We start from the raw sequence: 19,698 nt of genomic DNA, 5'->3' as shown, positions 1-19,698 counted from the left end.
AGAAAATTACCCAGCAACTAGGTGCAAGAACCCTACCAACAACCAGCTGTACACATCTAAAAGATAAAACAACTTCAAGGAGGAACTCAAAGGGGTATTACAACATCTGTTTGGCAGTGCCCAGTGCTTTGTGAAACAGGAGCATAGTGTGCTTCTCCAGGGTGATCAAACTACTAGATCATGACATGCCTCAACAGATGATATATTTGTAAGAAGATCTTCAAGGGAAGGTTTGAAGATACTCTGATCCTGCTGCAATGGCAGAATGCAACAGGGGCTTCTTGATATAAGGGGGTCTTGATGTATAATGAGACTGCAAACATTTCAGCTGTGGAGTTTTAAAAATCATCTGGTGCCACCGATTAGCTTTAGCTAATGCCTGTAGAGACAATGACCCATTTTCAGGTAGCTCACAAGTGCTCAAAATGCTGTGTCTCATTAGAACTCAAGGGAGAACGTTACTGCAGTCCCCTCCAATCCTTAGGGAGCAAAGAGAAAGCTCTCTGGAGACCATCTACATATGACAAGATAAACCACTGGAAGAAAGACTTCACAAGCTTCTCATAAATTAGCACCCTAGACAGAAACTCAGAGCAAACCTCAGCCAATTCAACCTTGTGAAAAATGAGATACTAGAGACAGAGTGTTTGTTCTCAACATCTCAGTACTGGCCTTGACCTTTAATAGCTGCCTCTGTCAGACAGCTGCTGCAGACAGCAGCAGCATCTTTGAGTAAATAAGAAGCATGTACCTCACTGACAGTATTCACAGTGCCACAAGCAAGTCATTAGCTTCTTATTTAGAAAAACTACAGGAGATCCGACCCAGTAGTAGTCATGTCAGGACTTATCTGAAGAAAATCTAATCTGGTAGCTAGTCTCAGCTCACAGGGCACTAAAAGTTCTAGAAGAGCCTATTTTAAAGCAGTGCCTTTCACCATTACATGTATAGCAGCAATGCTAGTCCTGTGGAACAGAACTAATTCCTGCCTTTGCTTTTTATAGCTACCTGCTATTCATCTCCACTCTACTCCACTCCCCCCCTCCCTTGATTCCAGCATATACACATCTCTGCTGTACTTGGAGATTAAGTTCTAACTCTGAAGTCCATGCTGCCAACTGTGGTCAAGACCTTGAACAAACCCCAGGATTCCAGAGATTTTTTTTTCCCCCCTTTACTTTCAGAACTAAATATAAAACACAAAAAAACTTAGTGAAAACTTAGCTACTCAGGTACAAGACCCCTGTGACAGCTCGGATCTGTACTAAACACTGATTTTTTCTTGTTTTGCCAATCAGATGATTAAGTGTAATGCTCACTGAAAAATAATCCATTTCACCTTAGGTGAAGGATCAGTAATTACAATTTTATTCTAGTGACTAGAATAGTGGCATTCTACTAGGTCTTGGAACCAGTTCTTAAGATTAATACATGCAGTTTAACCTTACTGATATTCTTTTTCCATGGTACCTAAAATTCATTGTAACAATTGTCATGATGAGACTACAGCATTTCAAATCTTGTCATTTGAACTTCCAACCTTGATGAATACAAACATATTTTCAGAGACCCTCCTAAATCTGAGTGAATGACACTTGTGACTTTGCTCACATGCAAATTTGTATCGATAAGCAACACTTCACAAAACCCATCCTGCGACTCGTCAGTTCCATAAACAGCTTCTCCTTCAGTTCACCAAACCCACCTTGCTTCTAGCTAAGCAAGTTCCCTTCACAAGCTCCACACAAGTTCTTTGATCAAAAGATCTGCTTCCCACTCTCATACATCTTGACTAAATATTCAGATGTCAGTTGGAGAGTGCACTCTGGCTAGAAGGAGAAGCTAGGAAATGGGCAAAAAATATCAAGGAAGGTGATATTCCATGTTACACCACTGTGCAATTCTGTAACTGAAGGTGTATGGAAGCTGTGTGGTGGTTCTGTTCTCCTTCTCCCAACTGGATTAATGGTATCTCCCAAAAGGGAGATGTTATAAATCAAAGGTCCAGAGAAAGGCAACAAGAAGGAACAAGAAACAAATTATTTTCCTAAGAGGAATGAAAGAACTGGTCAAAACTCCTCACCCTGGAACACAGACAACTTGAGTGTGACAGAAGTCTAAAAAGCTGCAGGAGGCCCTGTGGATGGTTAAATCATCCATTTTCTTGTTCTTGAAAAGAAGGGCATCAAGTTAAGCTAACAAGAGTCACAGTCAGAAGAAGATAAATAAGAGAAGATGGCACCTTCATGGGAAGCTTGGTAAAACATTACCCCAGTTGCAGTTTCAAGAACTTTGTGGGTCCAAGGGCAGATTGGCACAAATCTTTCGGAGAGGTCAATTACAAGTAGCTCAGCTTGAAAGAATGAGAAGATGTTTTCCATATTCTTGACCTTAGGCCTCAGTGAACATCTGCTTATGTACCCTGAACTCTGGTTTCAGTATGGGTGCTGTTCTGAAGCAAATGTTCCACTTTTTCTGATGGCTGATATTAAAAAGAGACTACCAAAAAACCCTAAAATTTCCACTGTTGAATCTTGCATGCCTGCCCAAGACATTAGTGTGTATCCCATGGTAAGCAAAATCGTGACCAAGGAATGTTAGAGGGGGAAAAGAAAGGCAAGGCAAGCCAGGAGAAATAAAACCCAGTTCTGAATTAGATTTAATTATACCTCAGAACTCCTTTTTGAAAGCCACGACAGAAATCATAACTGAAAACAATCTAATCAAGATTCTCCTTTCTCCAATACTGAAATGTCACATGAAATGAGACAATTGCAGAAGTCACCAAACCACGTAAAGTAACACATGGCATAGCAAGCTACATACCAATTACGGTAGATGCAACATATGCTATTCAGAAAAAAACACAAGCTGACCTAGAGCTACTAATTGGAATAATTTGGAATAAAGGTTTAGAAGACTACAGGCTTCTGAAACTTCCCCAGAAGAAAATGTAATCCAGACAGTCTTTTATGAGTGATTAAGTCAGGTGACACAAAGCAGAACATACTGCCATCCAAGGCAACATAAGAGAAATACACAAATACAGCAAGCATTAATCATTTAACAACTTGCTGAAGATTGACAAGTGTCAAGTGAAATACTAAGCTTACTGATCTTATAGCAGTTTTTCCACACAAGAATTTGTCACCACATCTGTGATAAAAAATGTTAGTTTGTAAGAAAAGCAGTATTTGTCTTGGGGAAGACTAAACTGAGGGTTACACAGAAAGATAACTGAAATAATTGGGCAATTCATCCCCAAACTTTAGCTATTCCACTTACAGTTGTCAAAACCAATCCCTACTGGCACCTACATAATATAGATGAAGGATGGTGCTACTCCTACTTACTCTTACTCCACTAAGTGTGATTCTGCATTGTCTATGGGTGTTGCTGAGACAAGTACCAGAGTTCCAGAGACATACTCTTCCACATCAGCGAAGCACAAGCAAGATATACTCCCTGCATTAAAAGCTAGACCTTTCTGTCACTGGGGAACTGATCTTTCTAGAAAGGAACAAATGATCTTTCAAAACATCACCTATATTCTCCAGTAGGAATTAGGGAAAGGATACAATAGAAGGGCAAAGATGAGGTTACCATGACTGGCACAAAAGCTGTGAAGACAAGAGTAACAGTCTGGAAATACTGGCTAAAAGGAAAGAAGTGTTAAACAATTGAAAGCTGGAAGAGAAAAAAAAATAAGTCACAGACTTACTGCAGAAGTTGCCCTAACTTGGGTGAACCACCTCAACACTATACTGATACTCACAAAATCTGTCTTCAAATATTGTAAGAAGTCCTTGTCATTACTCAAAATCCCAGACAAAAACTACTGCAAGAAGATCCAGTCTGTCTCTTCAGAGCCAGCCAGACTGCCTGCCTAGATTTGACAGATGGCCCTAGATGCTCTGCATAGATACTTAGAGTACTCCTGGTAAAGGGAAACGAGAAATCTTTCTGCTTGGTCCTTTGGATCTGCCTGAGTAGCTTCATACCTGACAGTCACTACAGGCTCTGTCCAGGGCTCACAGATTCAGAGTCAAGATCAGAATCCTTAGTGAGCTCAGGGAACACATTGTAGATAACGAACAGAAGTGGGGGAGAGCAGGAACTGAGACACCACAGGCCCTTTTGGAGCCATCCCTATTGAGGCAGCTTACTTCAGGTAGACTTTTTTGATTTCATTTTTTGCACACTGTCGAGTGGAAGGGAAAAAAAAACCTGCCTTAAACATTTTGGTCAGAACCCAAAGACCACTTTCCTCTCCAGGTCTCAAAAAAAAAAAGTATCACAGGAAAACATTTCCAGATACTCAATACCATTCAACAACTCAGCAAAAATGTTTTTCTTCTATGTAAAGGAAGTCTACCCTGCCATACACATTACAATCTGCAATGAAGAGCATGGCAGATTTTGCCTGTATCCTGAAGGCTATCTTAGGTGTGCTGAACAGAAGCCCAGTATCCCAAAAAGCTTTAGGCATGGGGAAGACAAGCCTCAAAAAGGACAGCTTCTCCCAGCTGCCAGCTCTTCCACAGATGCCCGAGCACTGCAATGCTCTGTTCATACATATGAAGAAGGATGATACATACACAAAGTAAAATTCACCTGCAAACAGTGTCTTAACAAACCACCCTATTTGGCACTTTGCTTTATTTCAATAGCTGATCAGAGTTAATGAGTGCAGAACACAGAAGAGCCAATGCAGTCAGCACCAGTGGTCAGAAGCAGCATTAGTCATTCTTCCTACTGCCACAGCTCCCCTCTGCTAGTTAATTTACCCAACACATCTATATTCACTAGACCTTTACCATAATCTGATTTTAGTTAGCCAATTTCTAAATATCCTTTGATACAGGCATTAATGCACATATTCCAATGAGATTCTCCTGGAAAGCAAATTGAGATACAAAATAGCATCAGCAAGCTTTCCTTCTGTACCTTAGAAGAAACCAGATAGTAGAAAAAACAATTACCAAAACAAGACTATTAAAAATATAACAGCTACTAAACCAACTGAATTTGGTATGCTGTACTACCACCATACAACAAAAAGAGACACCACCTTGCTAGCCTAGCTGAAGGTAGTCAAACAAATGCCACAGTTTGTATTGTACCTCTCATGTTGGAGAGCCTACTAAAACCTCCCAGATCCGATTTTAGTGGACAAAAGCAAAAGTCAGAAACCTATTAGAAAATACTGGTTTAGACAGAAGCTTACAGGATTAAGTTTCAATAGAGACTTTGCCTGATCACTACATAAAAGGAAATACACAAGCTGTTTACATCTGCGATACTTTCATGACTTCATATCTATTAAGATACTCTCCACCACACAGAAGCCAGTGCCACCAGCTTGCAGAAATCCACTGAGTTAATCCAATAGTGAGGAACAGGGTATTGATGAAATTAGAGGACAGAGAAAAAAGCCTTTTAGAAAGAGACATGTACAATACCATCCAGATAGTTGGGTACCATCTTAACAGCCTTTTATTAGATTTAAGCCAAAGCTTTCAGCCTTGCTACTGCCTTTGAACTGTCTCAGACAAACTCGGTATTAACCAAGCGTTCACGTCCTACTCCATTCCTAAAGTTTTGGAAGAAGTCCAAGATAAATTAAAGCCCATTATATGTACACTTTCTTGTAGCATTAATGAAAATGTAGCTAGATTGTCTCTTTTGAAGTGTATGTAACAACCACGAAGACCCATTAATGGCTAGTGCAAGACTTGTTTTATGCTAATATTTAGAATTCAAAGATGAGCTAGTAATTAATAGTGCTCTTCCCCTCCCCTCTGCACTCCATGTGGCAGAGATATTAGTGTCCTCTGGGCACTTCAAGCCATGCATCATTATAGTTTCAACTTGAAGTCAAGAGGGAATTAAACTAACTATGTAATAACATACTTTAATTATTGTTCTAAACACAGAACACCTGCATGCAAGTCTCTTTTGTATTGGAAATATGCACACTAAGAAGGTAGGCAAATACAGAGGGAGGAAAAAAAATACATGCCCTCAAGTTCTATGAATGTAAATTTCCCAGGAAGAGAGAAGAGTGTTTTAATCTTAATCCTTTTAAATAACGTTAGCTGTTGGTAACGCTGCAGTCTTGCTCTTTGTTTGTCAAAAAGCAAATGCACACAAAACCATTTCAAACTAAAGAGTCTAGATGTCTTGTACTAGGAAGAAGAAAGGCCCACACTCAACTCTTGTTCCTAAGGAAGCACAGAGATTAGGGCGCTGGTTTTTAAGTCCTCTTCAATTCTCCCATCAGTCCTACTCAATTGAGTCAACTCTAGAGCTAGTTGGAGGACACATGAAGCAAAGGTAGCGTTTTTCTCCAACAGCATTGGTTCTGAGTACAGGTATTGTCACAGGCCTTTTCACTGTAAGGAAGACAAAAGCCTAGGTTTTATTGCTACAGGGGTTGCACTACAGTTCCAGTGAATTTAAACTTCACATTTACACAAGGCTTATCAAATAAGTTACAGATTTCCTCATGGCTAGTAACAGAGATGCCACTAATCCAGAAAAAAAAGAGAGTATACATTTAAGCTGTCCTTCATTTCAGTCCCAAACTGAGTGTACACTCAGGTTTGAATTTCTGCTCATGCTCAAGAGGCTAGAAGAAAAGCAAACAAAGAAAATGTCTCATTTCACCTTCATAGATATCTGCTGTTTCCCTTAAAACCTCCTCAGCTTTCTGAACCAAAATACTGCAGACACAACTAAAGCTATAGCCACATCTTGCTGTTCTCCATAAATTTACAGGAATAAAGTTGAGCAGAAAAATAACAGTCACCACTGTAAAAGATGGAGCAAGTTCTTTCATGTTTATCAACACATGCAAGGAACTTCAATGAAAGATTAAACAGGGATTCTGCATACAAATATGCACACTTAGTTAAATATACGTGGGAGCACTAGTCTGTAAACATGTTACCGAAACAAATGCTTGTATCATACTCCAGCAGCAGGGCTGAACCTTCTCAATAACACTTTGTAGCACACGTTTGCAGCACCAACCATTGTTGTATTTAATTGCTCCTAAAAATGAGCGGCTTACAGCAGCAAACAAATGCAGCAACAGCATACGTAGCCTACAATTCCAAGGTACCTATCTGAATATGACAACCAAGACTTAATCCCACTATAACAAGCAGCATCAGAACTTTAAAATCTAATCATATATTTCAAATTAAACTGGAGGATCAGATAAAGCATTATATTCTTAGAAATCAGACAGACCCCACAAATAGGCATGCCTTTGGAAGAAAAGCTTTGCAAGAAGTGCAGCAAAGGACATGAAGCAACCTTTGAAAGCAGGTATTTGCCCTATAAATTTACTCTAAGCAAGCAAATTAGGAGTGCTTCTCTATTTTTCCCCCTTTCTCCTCCCATTGACATGGATGTAGATCCAATGAAAAATAGAATAACGCCGCATAAAGTCAACTAAACATGAAAATAAATGGAGCCTCATTTTGCTAGTCCAAAGCAGGACTCAAGAATGTGTATGAGTGAATACTTCTCAGTTTCTTCAGTATGTCATTTGCCACTGACTCTTCCACTATTCTTTGTTCTCCAGATTCCTTGGCAAGCTAATGTTTCACTAACCAAATCTTGAAAGCCCATCCCAAGGGCTTAGGGACAAACAAATTAGCACTGATAGCAAGTTGCCACTAGTCAAGACTATTTTTTCCGTGACAGCTAAAGCTTACTGTGTTTACTTGACATTTTCAGTGATCTGGGAGTAGATGTGTACAGCTTGAAGAGATCTGTTGATAGGCAACAGTTTGTTCTTCTGACAAATTCTAACAGTCCACAGTTTAAGTCAGATCATGCAGTGTTAGGAAAAAAGGGATCTGTATACTGGAAATCAACCTCCAAAGAATTGTCAACAGCTAAGTTTGAGTCACCACCTTACCCTTCACCTCTTACAGAGCAAGAGGAGACATGAAGTGACTCCAAGCTACAGATCACACAGTGCTGAAGTTATGGCAGCTTAGCAGCAAATATCAGAAGACGTTGCAGCAGCATTCAATATTTGACAACAAACATCTTCAATGTGTATGCAAGTCTAAGTTTCCCTGCTTCCCTCCCTTCCTCAGTTTCTGACAGAAGACAGCACTGGTCTATATGGATGAATCACAAAGGTCTACAACAGTCAAACACAACACTAAAACATTCTGGACCTATATATGAACATATGGTTTAAATGACAGTTTATAACCAACATAGGAGGTGCTATCAGCTCATTGTTGTGTACAAAAAAAGGAGTCAATAATGATGGGCAGCAGATGGTTAAACTTGGTTCTCATAGTCCAAGTAAACATGGTCTGACTTATAGACTTTGCTGATTACATGCAGTCAGTTACAGTAAAAACTCCATGCTGTGATAAGGAAAATCATAAAAGATAACTCTATCAAAAGCACCCCAATATTTTTTTGTACCTGAGTAAAAAAGAAAGGATCTGCCACTAATATCTGTTAGACAGCAGCACAAGTTACCAGACCAGTGCTATTAAAATAATCTTCAATCAACAGGAAGAACAATAAACAGTACCAAAAACTGCACACTCTAAAAAACCTTCTATTTCAGTCTTGATTGGAGTAGATTGATAATTAAGTGATCTATTTCTCAACTTACTGCTTAAAGCACGCGTTAATCAAGACTTCCGAGTATGAACAAGGTCTCTAACTAGAACTTAAGTTCTCCAGTCGAAATCCCAGAGCATTAACATTGAAAGTATAGATTGTTTTTAAAGGTAGACACTTCAAACTTACAATGCTGTAAACAGAACTATGCATACAAAGGAGGAAAGAGTGAAACAATCCTATCTGATATTTTGCCTTAACTGCCAGCTTGTGACATTTCACTACAATTTGCTTATACAAAACTGCTTCAGAAGGAGAAAGAAAAGCTAGCTCTACCCAAAACTAACATTTCCTACCAAGTGCACGATACACTGCATCAGTATTAATATTGCTTACTCACTGAAAGTCCAGAAAGTTAGAATCTATCCAACTTGAACCTTAGATGTTAATTAAGCTGTTGTGTTCAGAGTATTGGAAAGCATACGAGAGACTAGTGACCTAACAGACTATCTGGAGGCAGATGAAGCACTGACAGAAGTGTTTAAGTGTAATAGTAATCAAATAGTAATGTGAACAAAAAGCACCAGAATTCATCCTATGGAGAATAAGATTATATTTTATATATATATATATATATATATATATATATAGAGAGAGAGAGAGAGAGAGAGAGAGAGAGAATAAAGACTTTCAAGCCCAAAGCAGGATGGTAAATAGATTGTAGTTTATGTACTAATACTGTTGTCTTATCAAGATGGAGAAAAAAAACCTTCAGAGAATGAGCACCTGTGCATCTGTCCAAGGAGCATATAATTGGTTACTCAAGGACCATTAGGCTGTTTCTTAGCAACCTCTGCAAGCTCTAATCAAGTAAGACTAAGACTGTCATTTAGCCTTGAAATGCTTTGCCCCTTCCAGCTAATAAAGCATTCTAACTGCTATTGAGGAGCAAACAGCCCATTTCAACTGCAAAAAAATATAATCCCTGCTTACTGCAGGTTTTGTCTGAGTTCCTCTTAGCACTTGCTATCATAAGATCTTCACATCAAATATGCTTTTTACACTGTATTTAGTATCTGAAACAGCAATTAATAAGTAAACCTTTAAATGTCCTTCTTCATACAAAATAAAGGCTAACTTTAACTCTACAAAAATGACCTTGGGAATAAACAAGCCTAAGTTATAGTCCAACTCTTTAAACAAGTTGATTTTCTAACAGTAAAACATTCTCCAAACAGAACTGAGAGATAAATGTTTAATAACAAAAGCACCAGTAGACACATTTTAGGGAAGCAGTAAACACTTATCTCAGGAGTTGGATGGTATTAAATGTTTGGTGAAGCCACAGTGTTACCTACTATGTTGCACACACTGGACTTTTAAAACCAAGTCTCTTTCAACAAAACTCTGGCCATCAAATCAGAAAAAGAGAGCCAAAGGAATGTGAGTAACCAAAAAACAGAACTCCTGTTCAGGCCTCGCCTAGTTTCACTGCTCACTTAAATGGAGCCTATCCTATGTCAGTCTAAGACAGAAGTCTTAAAGATTAAGTTTTATATTGAGTGCTTTTCCTTATACAGTAAGCAAAGGCACCAAAAGTCTATGAAAAAAAACCAGGGATGGCCACTCATCCCTGACTCAAGATGAACCTTCACACTGCTCTCTTCCTCCCAACAAGTCTCCCTGGGTGCACAGTAGGGGAAGGTAGCAGTCATAAGAGGGACTCACCACCCCATGGGACCCAGAAGCTCAGCAGATGCCCAACACAGCCTAACATAGATGGCCTTAGCCATCCACACTGCTTCATTCCCCAGCCTTGAGGGCAGGGGAAGGCGAAAGCAGTCAGGCTACATGTTCATCTCCTGCTTACAAAAGCTGAACATGCAGCTCAAAAGCCACCAATTGGATATGGGAGACAGTACTGACAGTGGTCATGTCTGGCCAAAAGCCCATCAATTTCAGACACCTAGAAGCTTTCTAGCAAGAAGCCCATTAGAGGTATATCAGAGCTAAAGAGGAAGACATAGTGGAGTTATTGTCAAGGAACAGTGGCAACTATTCTTTTGCTTAGCATCTGGCTAAGCATTAAGGAGACAGAAGCAATGTTAGTATTCCCTTACTCCTCACTACTTGAAATAAACTCTCTCTTTCCAAATTGCTGCATCCAGATCAGAAGATCACTAGCAGCTAGAATTGGAGAGGACCAAGAGAAAGTTAATTGATGTGCTAGCAGGAAAGCAACCCTCCCTTTTCAGTCTCCTCAGTAGGCTGAGAAGCTCTGAACTAGCACAAGCAATGCAAATAGGACACACATAAGAGTTGCCAAAACATTGGCCTTGTTTTCAGAAGAGGGAGGGAAGCTTTCAGCACACAGTAATTTAAAGCTTCTGCAGATGACTAAGTATATGATGCGATCACAGCCACTTTCTGAGCTTAGAAGAGCAGCTTCTCTCTGTTTTCTGTATGGATTTCAGAGCCAACACTCACACAAAGCAACACCTACAGGAAAAACAAGGGAAGGAGTCAAACTACACACAAAGGATGAATTCCACTCATCTCACCTACATGTAGTGACTCGATGGTGGTGTTCAAGAGGAGCCAGCCAGCCACTGTCCCACAGGGATTGCACAAAAGTCATTTTAAAAGTAGTATTAAAATATCATTTACCTTGAACATCTGTCTCAAATACAGTTCTCCTCACACAGGAAAAGCTTTGTGGCAACTGAATAATGCTAAACAGATTAAAAATGCACTAAACTGGGTTTTTTGGGGCATTTTTTACATCCAGAAAGTTACTTTGTTTTGCATCATTCACTCTCTGACAGAAGCCTGGCTTTTTGCAGCTTTTGTGCTGACAAACACTGAACTCTAATAGTAACTCAAAACAAGCTGGATATGGACAAGGAATACAGACAGTAGCATCAAACTACAAACACCACAAAGCTTCTCAACACCTACACCAATAGATTTCCCTGAACTTCACAAGATCACTCAGAAAGTCTGCAATAGAGTAGGAACACAGATCAATTAGGCCAAACATCACAAGCCTGATATCAATACAGCCAATTAAGGTTTTATCCCAAACAACTGTGTTAAAGATAAACCTCATTGTTTAAGATTAAAGCTACTAGTAGTCATGCTTTTAGCAGACTTTTATGCAGAGTTGTTGGGTTTTTTTTTTTTTGAGAGAAGTGTTTGAAACAAACAGCCTGAGACACTACTATCAAACCTCCATCACGCTGCAGTGAACTGAACATGCTCCATTTCTGCCTCATCCTCTCCTCCAGCTCATATCCCATAGTGTGAGAGTAATCCTGACTACTACCTATTCCATTTTCAGTCTAAGATTTAACACTCACACCAGCTGTGTGGCTAACAGCATAGCACTTCATGGATAGGCTGACCAGAGCACCTTTTGCAATAAAGATCACAAAGATGACAAGAGGTATCTAAGCACACCACTCCTAGTGTCTGGGAGGTAAGGTTATTTGGCTGCAAGTTTTGAGTTATTTATTCTAATAAACACACAAGGGTTTATTTAAGGAAGCTTTCAAAGAGTATAAATAGAAGCGTTCTTTACTTAATCTGGCCACCTCTGTGACATTCAAAAACCTCCCAGAACTTTAAGCTATAAAAGCTTAAATAATTACAATACTGTCCTCTGAGGGGTATTCATTTCTAAGACATAAGAAATTCTAGATTTAGTGACATCAATGTCTGAAACATTAAGAGTGTGCAAAGAACATTTCTGCTTAAAATTAGATGACAGATTTTCTATAGTTACATGAAACTTAAGTCTTTAGGCTTTCTATTCCGGGCAAGCTGCAAAGAGTTGCTGGCACACACAGCATGCCAATAATAAATCCCTTTTTCAAAGAGTAGTTCTGAAGAGCTCACCATTAAGGCCTTGATTCATTTTTAGAGGTGACACCTGCAGCTGCTGGAGTTGTCACTACCCAGCATTGCTGAAGTCATTCTCCAAAACATCGCCTGATTATCTTCTTTTAAGAAAGAGCATAACAAAGCCTGCAAGCTACTCTTTGCATTTGTGTAACCTGAAACTAGAGGGATAGTATTTGTATAATAAACCATTCTCCAACCTCAACCTTTTGTTTCGGATCAAAAAGAGTCTGCAGGTAAATACATTGCTGAGTAGCTGAAAATATACAATTCCCTGATCTACTTCCTCAAGACCAAGGAAACGTGGACTCCTATTTTCTGGTACACAATACATCTATTTGTCCACGAGTTGCAAGAGGTGGGGGAAGGCTTTAGGAGCAGAAGGACTGCAGGTATTTTGTCAAAGTGAGAAATAATTTAGCATGCCTGTTACCTCAGCAGTCCTAGAGCCCCCTGACAGGCCCAAGAGACAGGATCAGAAAGCAAGAGAGAACTTGGAGCAGGGCAGGGGGAAAGTGGTCAAGCATTAAAAGGGAAGCTGTGTGCTATTAGCAGAGCCCTCCACCTGGGGAAAAAACACAATCAACTAAACAGCTGCAGTCAAATCAGACATTAAACATTTATACAGCTCATCAATATATGGCTATCAGGTACATTTTTTCCTCCATGCTGGCCTCCTCTGCTAACAAAGTGTGATGCATATACCCCATAACCTATCAACCATACCAGATGAGCTTTACATTTTGGCACAAAGTCTTGCTCTCACTTCTTATTCCCTGCCCTCAGGTCTCGCTTGTGACTGTGTGTTTGCATGTGATTGTTATTGTTCAATGAAGCAAAGAACAAATATTTAGAAATAAAGCTTGCTGTGTATAGCTTGAGGATGTTTCCTTTGTCAATTTCTGATCTTTTTCATGAGGAAAGTGTACTTCCCCCGTTTCTCAACACAGCTGTGTACAACCACCTTTTTTTCAGTGCTAAATGGCCTAACTTTAACCTGCCTAAGCATATCTATCACGATGAGATGTCATTCAAGCCGATGCTCAAGACGCATGTTTACCCTGTCAGGGAGCACAGAGTAATATAATCCAGGATGCTTTCATTACAAAGCCTCAAGATCTTGATCAGAGAGTAGTGATGGCTGGATTAAGACAGAAGGTAGGCCAACTGTAGATCTAGCAGCCAAACAAAAATAGACACATTTCCTACAGCCAGGCTGTTTAATTCTCCACAGGCACCAAGGATCCCAGACAACGTGCTTCAAGGTTAGGTGCTTTCCAGGGCCTGACCACCTTCGTTTTCCTAAATCAGAACAGAGAGTTTGATGCAGAATCTTATACTGAAGTAGACAACATCTGAAAGTGCCAAACAGAACACCGTACCCCTTAAGTGATGAAAGCTATAAGGTCAAGTATTCCTGCTCAGGTTTTGGCAGGGATGGGGAGGGGTTGCTTTCTAAGAAATTCAACATTTACTGCTGCAGTCAAATTATCCTCTCAACAGCTTTATATATGTCATGGTTCATGTGCCTGTGAATGCTTTAGGTCAAGACTGAACACTTCCAGGCATTTACATGAGCCACATGTGGACTACACATGAATGAAACTGTACACACAGCTCAGATATTACATTTATCTATTTTCACACATTTTTCTCTACCTGAAAGTGACCAGTACTTCAGAAGTTGAGAGAGGGGCGCTACATTGGCATTCTAAATAGGAAAAAGTTAAAAATCAGTGCTTACAAAAATAGCACATGAATTGCCCTCATTCCAGCGGCAAGGGCATTCTTCATTGAAGCAAGTTGTGAGAGCTGCCCAAACCTCTCTTAGTCCCTCTTCAGATAGGTAGAGTCCTAGCTAAGGAAAAAAGTGAGAAGAAATTGCTTGTTTCTCCTACTTATCTTTAAAGCCCTAAACTCTGAAGTTCACCTGTGGAGTTCAGAGTATATCACACTTATACATATACTGCACTATCAGTCACACTGAAAATCTCGACAACAGAGATGCTGAGGGTAGACCATGATGCATACTGTAATACCTGATTTCAACATCTACAACTAGTCAGGACAATTCCTCTGTATGACTAATTAACTGAAGTATTGGATGCCATACCAATATTTACACTGCAGAAAAAACTGTGAATTCCCTGGGGGAAGGAACAGGGTGGAGGTGAAGAAAAACCACACACACAACTCCATTTCGTGCCCTCTTGTAAGGAGCTATGAAAGATGGCTCCACAAAACCCATTCAGCAGAATGCCTGTGACTTTAAAACATCATCTCCAGAAGCAGCCTTCAATTAAACCCAAATCTAAAACTCTGCCAATAATCTGTTATTGATAACTATTGCTGCAGGAGGTATTTCTGAAGCTTCAGTGTCTGAACAGCTTTGTGCTAGAAAAAGTGCTCAAGACTAATGAACTTCAACCACATAAGCGACCAGGATTAATTCTTCAGTGTTATTTGAGTTCGTCTTTCTCATTTTGAAGTTGCACTTAAAATTTAATTGCATCATTTGTTTGTTAACAATTCCAAACCAGCATCAAGCTGCAAGTTTTACAGCAGGAGGCAAAGCAAAAAATGTGAGGTAGGTGGGTGAAGAAGACAGCTGTATTGTTCTAGCTGTTCCTCAGCCTCTCCCACTGCCAGATTTCTGTGGATGATGTATCCCAAGGTAGCAATTTTAAGAACTTTTTGGCAAGATCCCAAGCTCCTCTTGCAAATCAGAGATCAGACTAATGATATTTTAAAAAGGCAGGAAATAGAAATAAACTGGATAACTGACACAGTGGAAGCCACTGAACTCTGGTACTGCAGCTTTACAGAAGAGACACAGCTGTTCAAATCTTAAGAGTACAATTTCACCATGTAAAATGAAAAAACAAATCAGTATAAGAAAGAGCAAGACAAAAAAATTACATCCTTCAAGATACTACTTGCCTTACAGCTACCGCTAGGTCCAGACACTGCAATATCAAACGGACATCAAGAAGCCCTCCCTGGAGCGATTTATACATTACTACATTAGTCTCCTTAAGTGAGGGAGTTGTTCAGGTGCAGCTCAGTAAGAAGTCAGTGCTATGTATCAATGCTCAGGCTCTTCTCAGTGATGTCCAATGATAAAACAAGGGGCAATGGGTATAATCTGGAACACAAGAGGTTCCAAAGAAACACAAGGAAGAATTTTTTCACTGTGAGGATGAGGGAGCACTGGAAGGGGCTGCCCAGATGGGCTGTGGAGTCTCCTTATCTGGAGACATTCAAACCCACCTGGACGAGTTCCTGTGTGCCCTACTCTAGGTGGTGCTGCTCTGACTGGGGGGTTGGACTAGATGAGCTTTCGAGGTCCCTTCCAGCCCTTGAGCTTCTGTGATTTGGGGTAGATCTTTCAGTCATTAAAAAACCCCGACTATCTAGAACAACTGCAGTAAGATCTTTGCTCACTGCCAGCACAAGGCAAATTTGTTTCATAAAGAAGGACAGGCTTTCCGATTCTAGTTTTGTCCCTGCTCAGTATATTCAATAAAGGAGCATTAATTTAATTACTGATGAACAGCAAAACAAAACAAAAAACATCCAAAAAGACCGCGTCCCATATTGTTGTTTCTTCTTTGCAAACTTGAGTAGAAAAATTATGTGAGAATAATTTTGAAGTTATCCCAGGGAGTTGAAACCAAACCCAGGAACTCAAATCTACTTCAAACCCCCCTTGCATTAAACTGGCATTACAATTAAGTCTCTGCTTGCAGACTCTATACAGCTTACATACAGTTGCAACAAAGATGCCACGCTGCCCGACAACAGGCTGAACATCCAGAGGTCAAGATGTAACTACAACATACAGGAGGGAACTTCTTTCCATAAAGCACATCCACAGACCGTAGCACAGGGACTGTTTGTAAAAGTACAGCTATTCCACAGCTTATTTTTAGAACTGAGGGTGAGCAGAGAGGGTATTCAGTAAACCTTCCCAAAATCAGCCAGCCACCCACTAAACTGCAGTGGCATTGTTTAAATAAGTTATAGGCTGCAAAAAAATAAATAACAATACTAAAAAAAAAGTCAGAACAGCTGCAAAAACCCCTGAAAACACAACATAAAAATCACCCAGGGGAAAGACAGACTAAAGACTTGAAGTCCTTTAAAATGCTGGAGGCAATGATACAAGAAGCAGCAGCAGACAGGATATTGTATGCTAGAGACACTGTGGTAATTTACCTGCAAGAGATAGGTCAAACAAGCCTTTCTTATGACTTGATGAGCACAGAACAATATCCGGCAGCTGCAAGGTAGGAATGTGCTTATTCCAACAGAGAAAAGCCAAAGAAGGCTGGGTTTAGGGACCTGCCTTGTAAGGATTATCAAGCCCTCCTCTTGTTTCAAGTAGCAACACTAGAAACTGGTGAAATAAAAGTGCGAGTTCAGTTACCTTTACTTCCTCATGCAGATAACACAGAGTTTGAGGTCCTAACGTTACCAAACGTTACCCCTGCTGAAGAGTTTATGAATTCATGTATTAAACGGTCAATAAAGAGGAGAAAGAATCTTAACTCTCCCTTTGATCTTATAACTTAAAAGCAGAGTTCCAAATACCTTGTTTTTATGGTATTGGCTATACCTGTTAACAGGGGATCTTTCTCCATTCAACAGGCCACAGGACCAATAAAGGCAAAACACCTCTACTTGGCAACCAGAATGTAATTGCCTCTGTGCAATTTATAATTTATTGCTGGTACCTTTTTTTGTTTGTCTAGCTAACTCCAGGAAAACCCCTACCTTCAAACACCACTCAGTTCTTAATTTGAGGTACATGAGCATCAGGTTGGACGGCCGCTGGCAGAACAGAAAGTTAAGAGTTTCCTTTAGCATGAAATACAAGCCAGAAGTTTTGTGCCTGGCCGTTCCTCGCCGCGGTTTCCCAAGTTAACGAAGCTCTTGAGAGCTACGTATCTCGAGAGGTGGGTGCGGGCCGTTTCATCTCCTAGCCACGGGTGCCAAACGCGATCCGCAGGTAGCGGGGCTTCCGATCCTGCTCTCCCTCCCGAGCTCTAAGGCATTGCACCATCCCCGTTCCTAAGCGCCCGGCAGCTCGCCAGCTTCCACCCCGTGCCCCACTTGGACGGGCCGACAGCAGCAGCTGCGACTCTCCCTCGCTGCAGGATGCTACCTGCCTGCAGCCGGGCACCCCGAAAGGAGGAACCCTGCCCCTCCAAGGACGGGGACGAGAGGCGGCCAGCAGCCCCCGGGGACGTGCCGCCGACGCCTGGGGAGGTGGGGGGGCTGAGGAACGGATCGGGAGGGTCACACAAACCCCCGAGATCCTGACGGAAGGAAGGGATGGGCAGAGACGGGCGGGGGCAGCGCCGGGGTCTCGCACGCCCACAGCCCCTGCCGCCACACAGCCGGCGCACGGCTCCGGTTTCCGACAGGACCCGCGTAGGGCTCCGCTTCGGGCGCTCCCTCCCGACCCGTGTGCCTTAGGCGGGGAGCGGGGGTGGGGGGAGGCAGCAGCTCCCGGGCCGCTGGAGGGGAGGGGAGGGAGGCCCCGGCGCACCGCCCACCGCCGCCGCCCGCCCCTGCGGCCCCCGCGCGCGCCGCCGCCGCCGCGCGGCCCCGCCCGCGCCCCAGGAGGGGCGGCAGCTCGCGCCCTTCGCGAGCCGCGGCACGCGCCCCGCGCCGCGCCGCGCCCCCACCTGCGCGCCGCCCGGCAGCGCCCCCTGCCGGCCACAGCCCGCGCTGCGCCGCTGCCGTCGGGCGCCGCTCCTCGAGGGGGTTCCTCCCCGCGCACCCCTTCGCCGTTGGGTTTTTTAGGGGGGGTTTGGATTTAGTTGGGAGGGCTTTTTTTTTTTCCCCCCCTAATGTTCTGCGCACGAGCCGCTGCGATCCGCACCTGCCGCCCGTGCGGGAACCCGTCACGCGGTCAAGCCCGCAGCCGCCGGCCATTCTGCAGCCGCTCCCCGGGCACCCCGCGCCATCCCCGCCGCCTGCCCCTTCCCAGGCTCCCGCGCCCCTCCACCGAGGGGCTGGGGGATGGAGGGGGAAGGCTGCGCACACCCTTCGCAACCCCTCCGCTGGCCGTGCCCCGCGGCCCCGCCCGGGCAGCGGCACCGGCGGCTCGCCCGGCTTCTCTAACGGGTGAGCGGGCAGCCTCTGCAGAACGGACGGGAAAAGGGGCTGGGGGCAAACAGACAAAAAAAGGGACGATAAGAACAGGACGATAAGAACAGAACGATCATCAACCTACCGGCCACGCAAACTGAAAGGGAATAACAATCCTGCCCGTCTCGGGGGTTCTGCCTTGATGGGAGTATTTGTTGCTGTTCAAATAGAAAATATTTCCACCGAGAACGGGGGTAGATCCGAATCCGTAGTTGCAGGGTCCGACCGGCGTGATCTTGGCCTGATATTCCTTGAGACAGACTTTCACGTAAGTGTCGCACTCGTCCCGGGTACAGTCCAGGTTCTGGGGGCTTTTCATGCCATCGCAGCATTCCCCATTGAACAACTCGCCGTTTACATTCCGCACCGAGTTAAGCTGCAGCTCGAAATAGCCCGTGGACCGGGACACCTAAAAATAAAAATCAAAGGGGAGAGACAGCCTCATTACTACCGCGGCCGGGGGCAGCGCGGGGAGCGCGGCGAGGCACTCCCCGCTTCCCCGCTCCAACTTTCGCCGGCCGCAGCAGCGTATATATAATATAGAAAGAACTATTATAGCCGTAGATAAATAAGCGCGCAAGGTGGGGAGGGAGAAGGGGAGACGCGCCGCCGGCCGAAGCGGCCCCCCGCGCCCCCCTACCTGCACGCAGGAGGCGAGGAGCAGCGCCAGGCCGAGCGCGGCGGCGCGGGGGGCCCGGCTGGCGCCCCGCATGCCTGCTGCTCCGCGCGGCCGCCTCACACGAGCCCGCCGAGCCCACCGGCCACGGACCGGCGGCCGCTCGCGGCATGGGCGGCGGGGGAGCCGCAGGGCATGGGCTGCCGGCGGGGCCGCCCGGAGCGCTCCTCCGCCGCCGCTCCCCTCCCGCGGGCTCCGCTCGCCCTCTGTGCGCCTCGGCTCCGCGGACACCCAACAAGTAGGTGCCGGAGTGACAGCTTCATTACCCACTCGCCGCCGCTGCCGCCGCCTTCATATTAATGAGGGGGCCGGCCCGGCCCCGCGGCCGGCGGGTGGGGCCAGCGCCGCTCCCGCCGCGG

At 43.4% G+C, this 19,698-nt stretch overlaps 1 protein-coding gene across 1 annotated transcript in view; it reads right to left on the bottom strand.

Moving 5' to 3' along the window:
- Positions 1-19,420, bottom strand: part of JAG2 (jagged canonical Notch ligand 2) — a 72,182-nt gene extending 52,762 nt beyond the window's left edge. Inside the window, exons 1-2 of the mRNA XM_061998429.1 lie at positions 19,304-19,420; positions 18,749-19,072 (exon numbers count right to left, since the gene is read on the bottom strand). Coding sequence (XP_061854413.1) covers positions 18,749-19,072; positions 19,304-19,375 — 396 coding nt within the window. The 5' untranslated portion in view covers positions 19,376-19,420. The remainder of the gene's footprint in view (positions 1-18,748; positions 19,073-19,303) is intronic.
- Between the last annotated feature and the right edge of the window lie 278 nt (positions 19,421-19,698).

Source organism: Colius striatus, chromosome 6, assembly GCF_028858725.1.
Source record: "Colius striatus isolate bColStr4 chromosome 6, bColStr4.1.hap1, whole genome shotgun sequence".
NCBI classification, from domain to species: Eukaryota; Metazoa; Chordata; class Aves; order Coliiformes; family Coliidae; genus Colius; species Colius striatus.
Note: the sequence above shows the minus strand (reverse complement) of the source record. Positions and strands in the feature narration are given on the sequence as shown.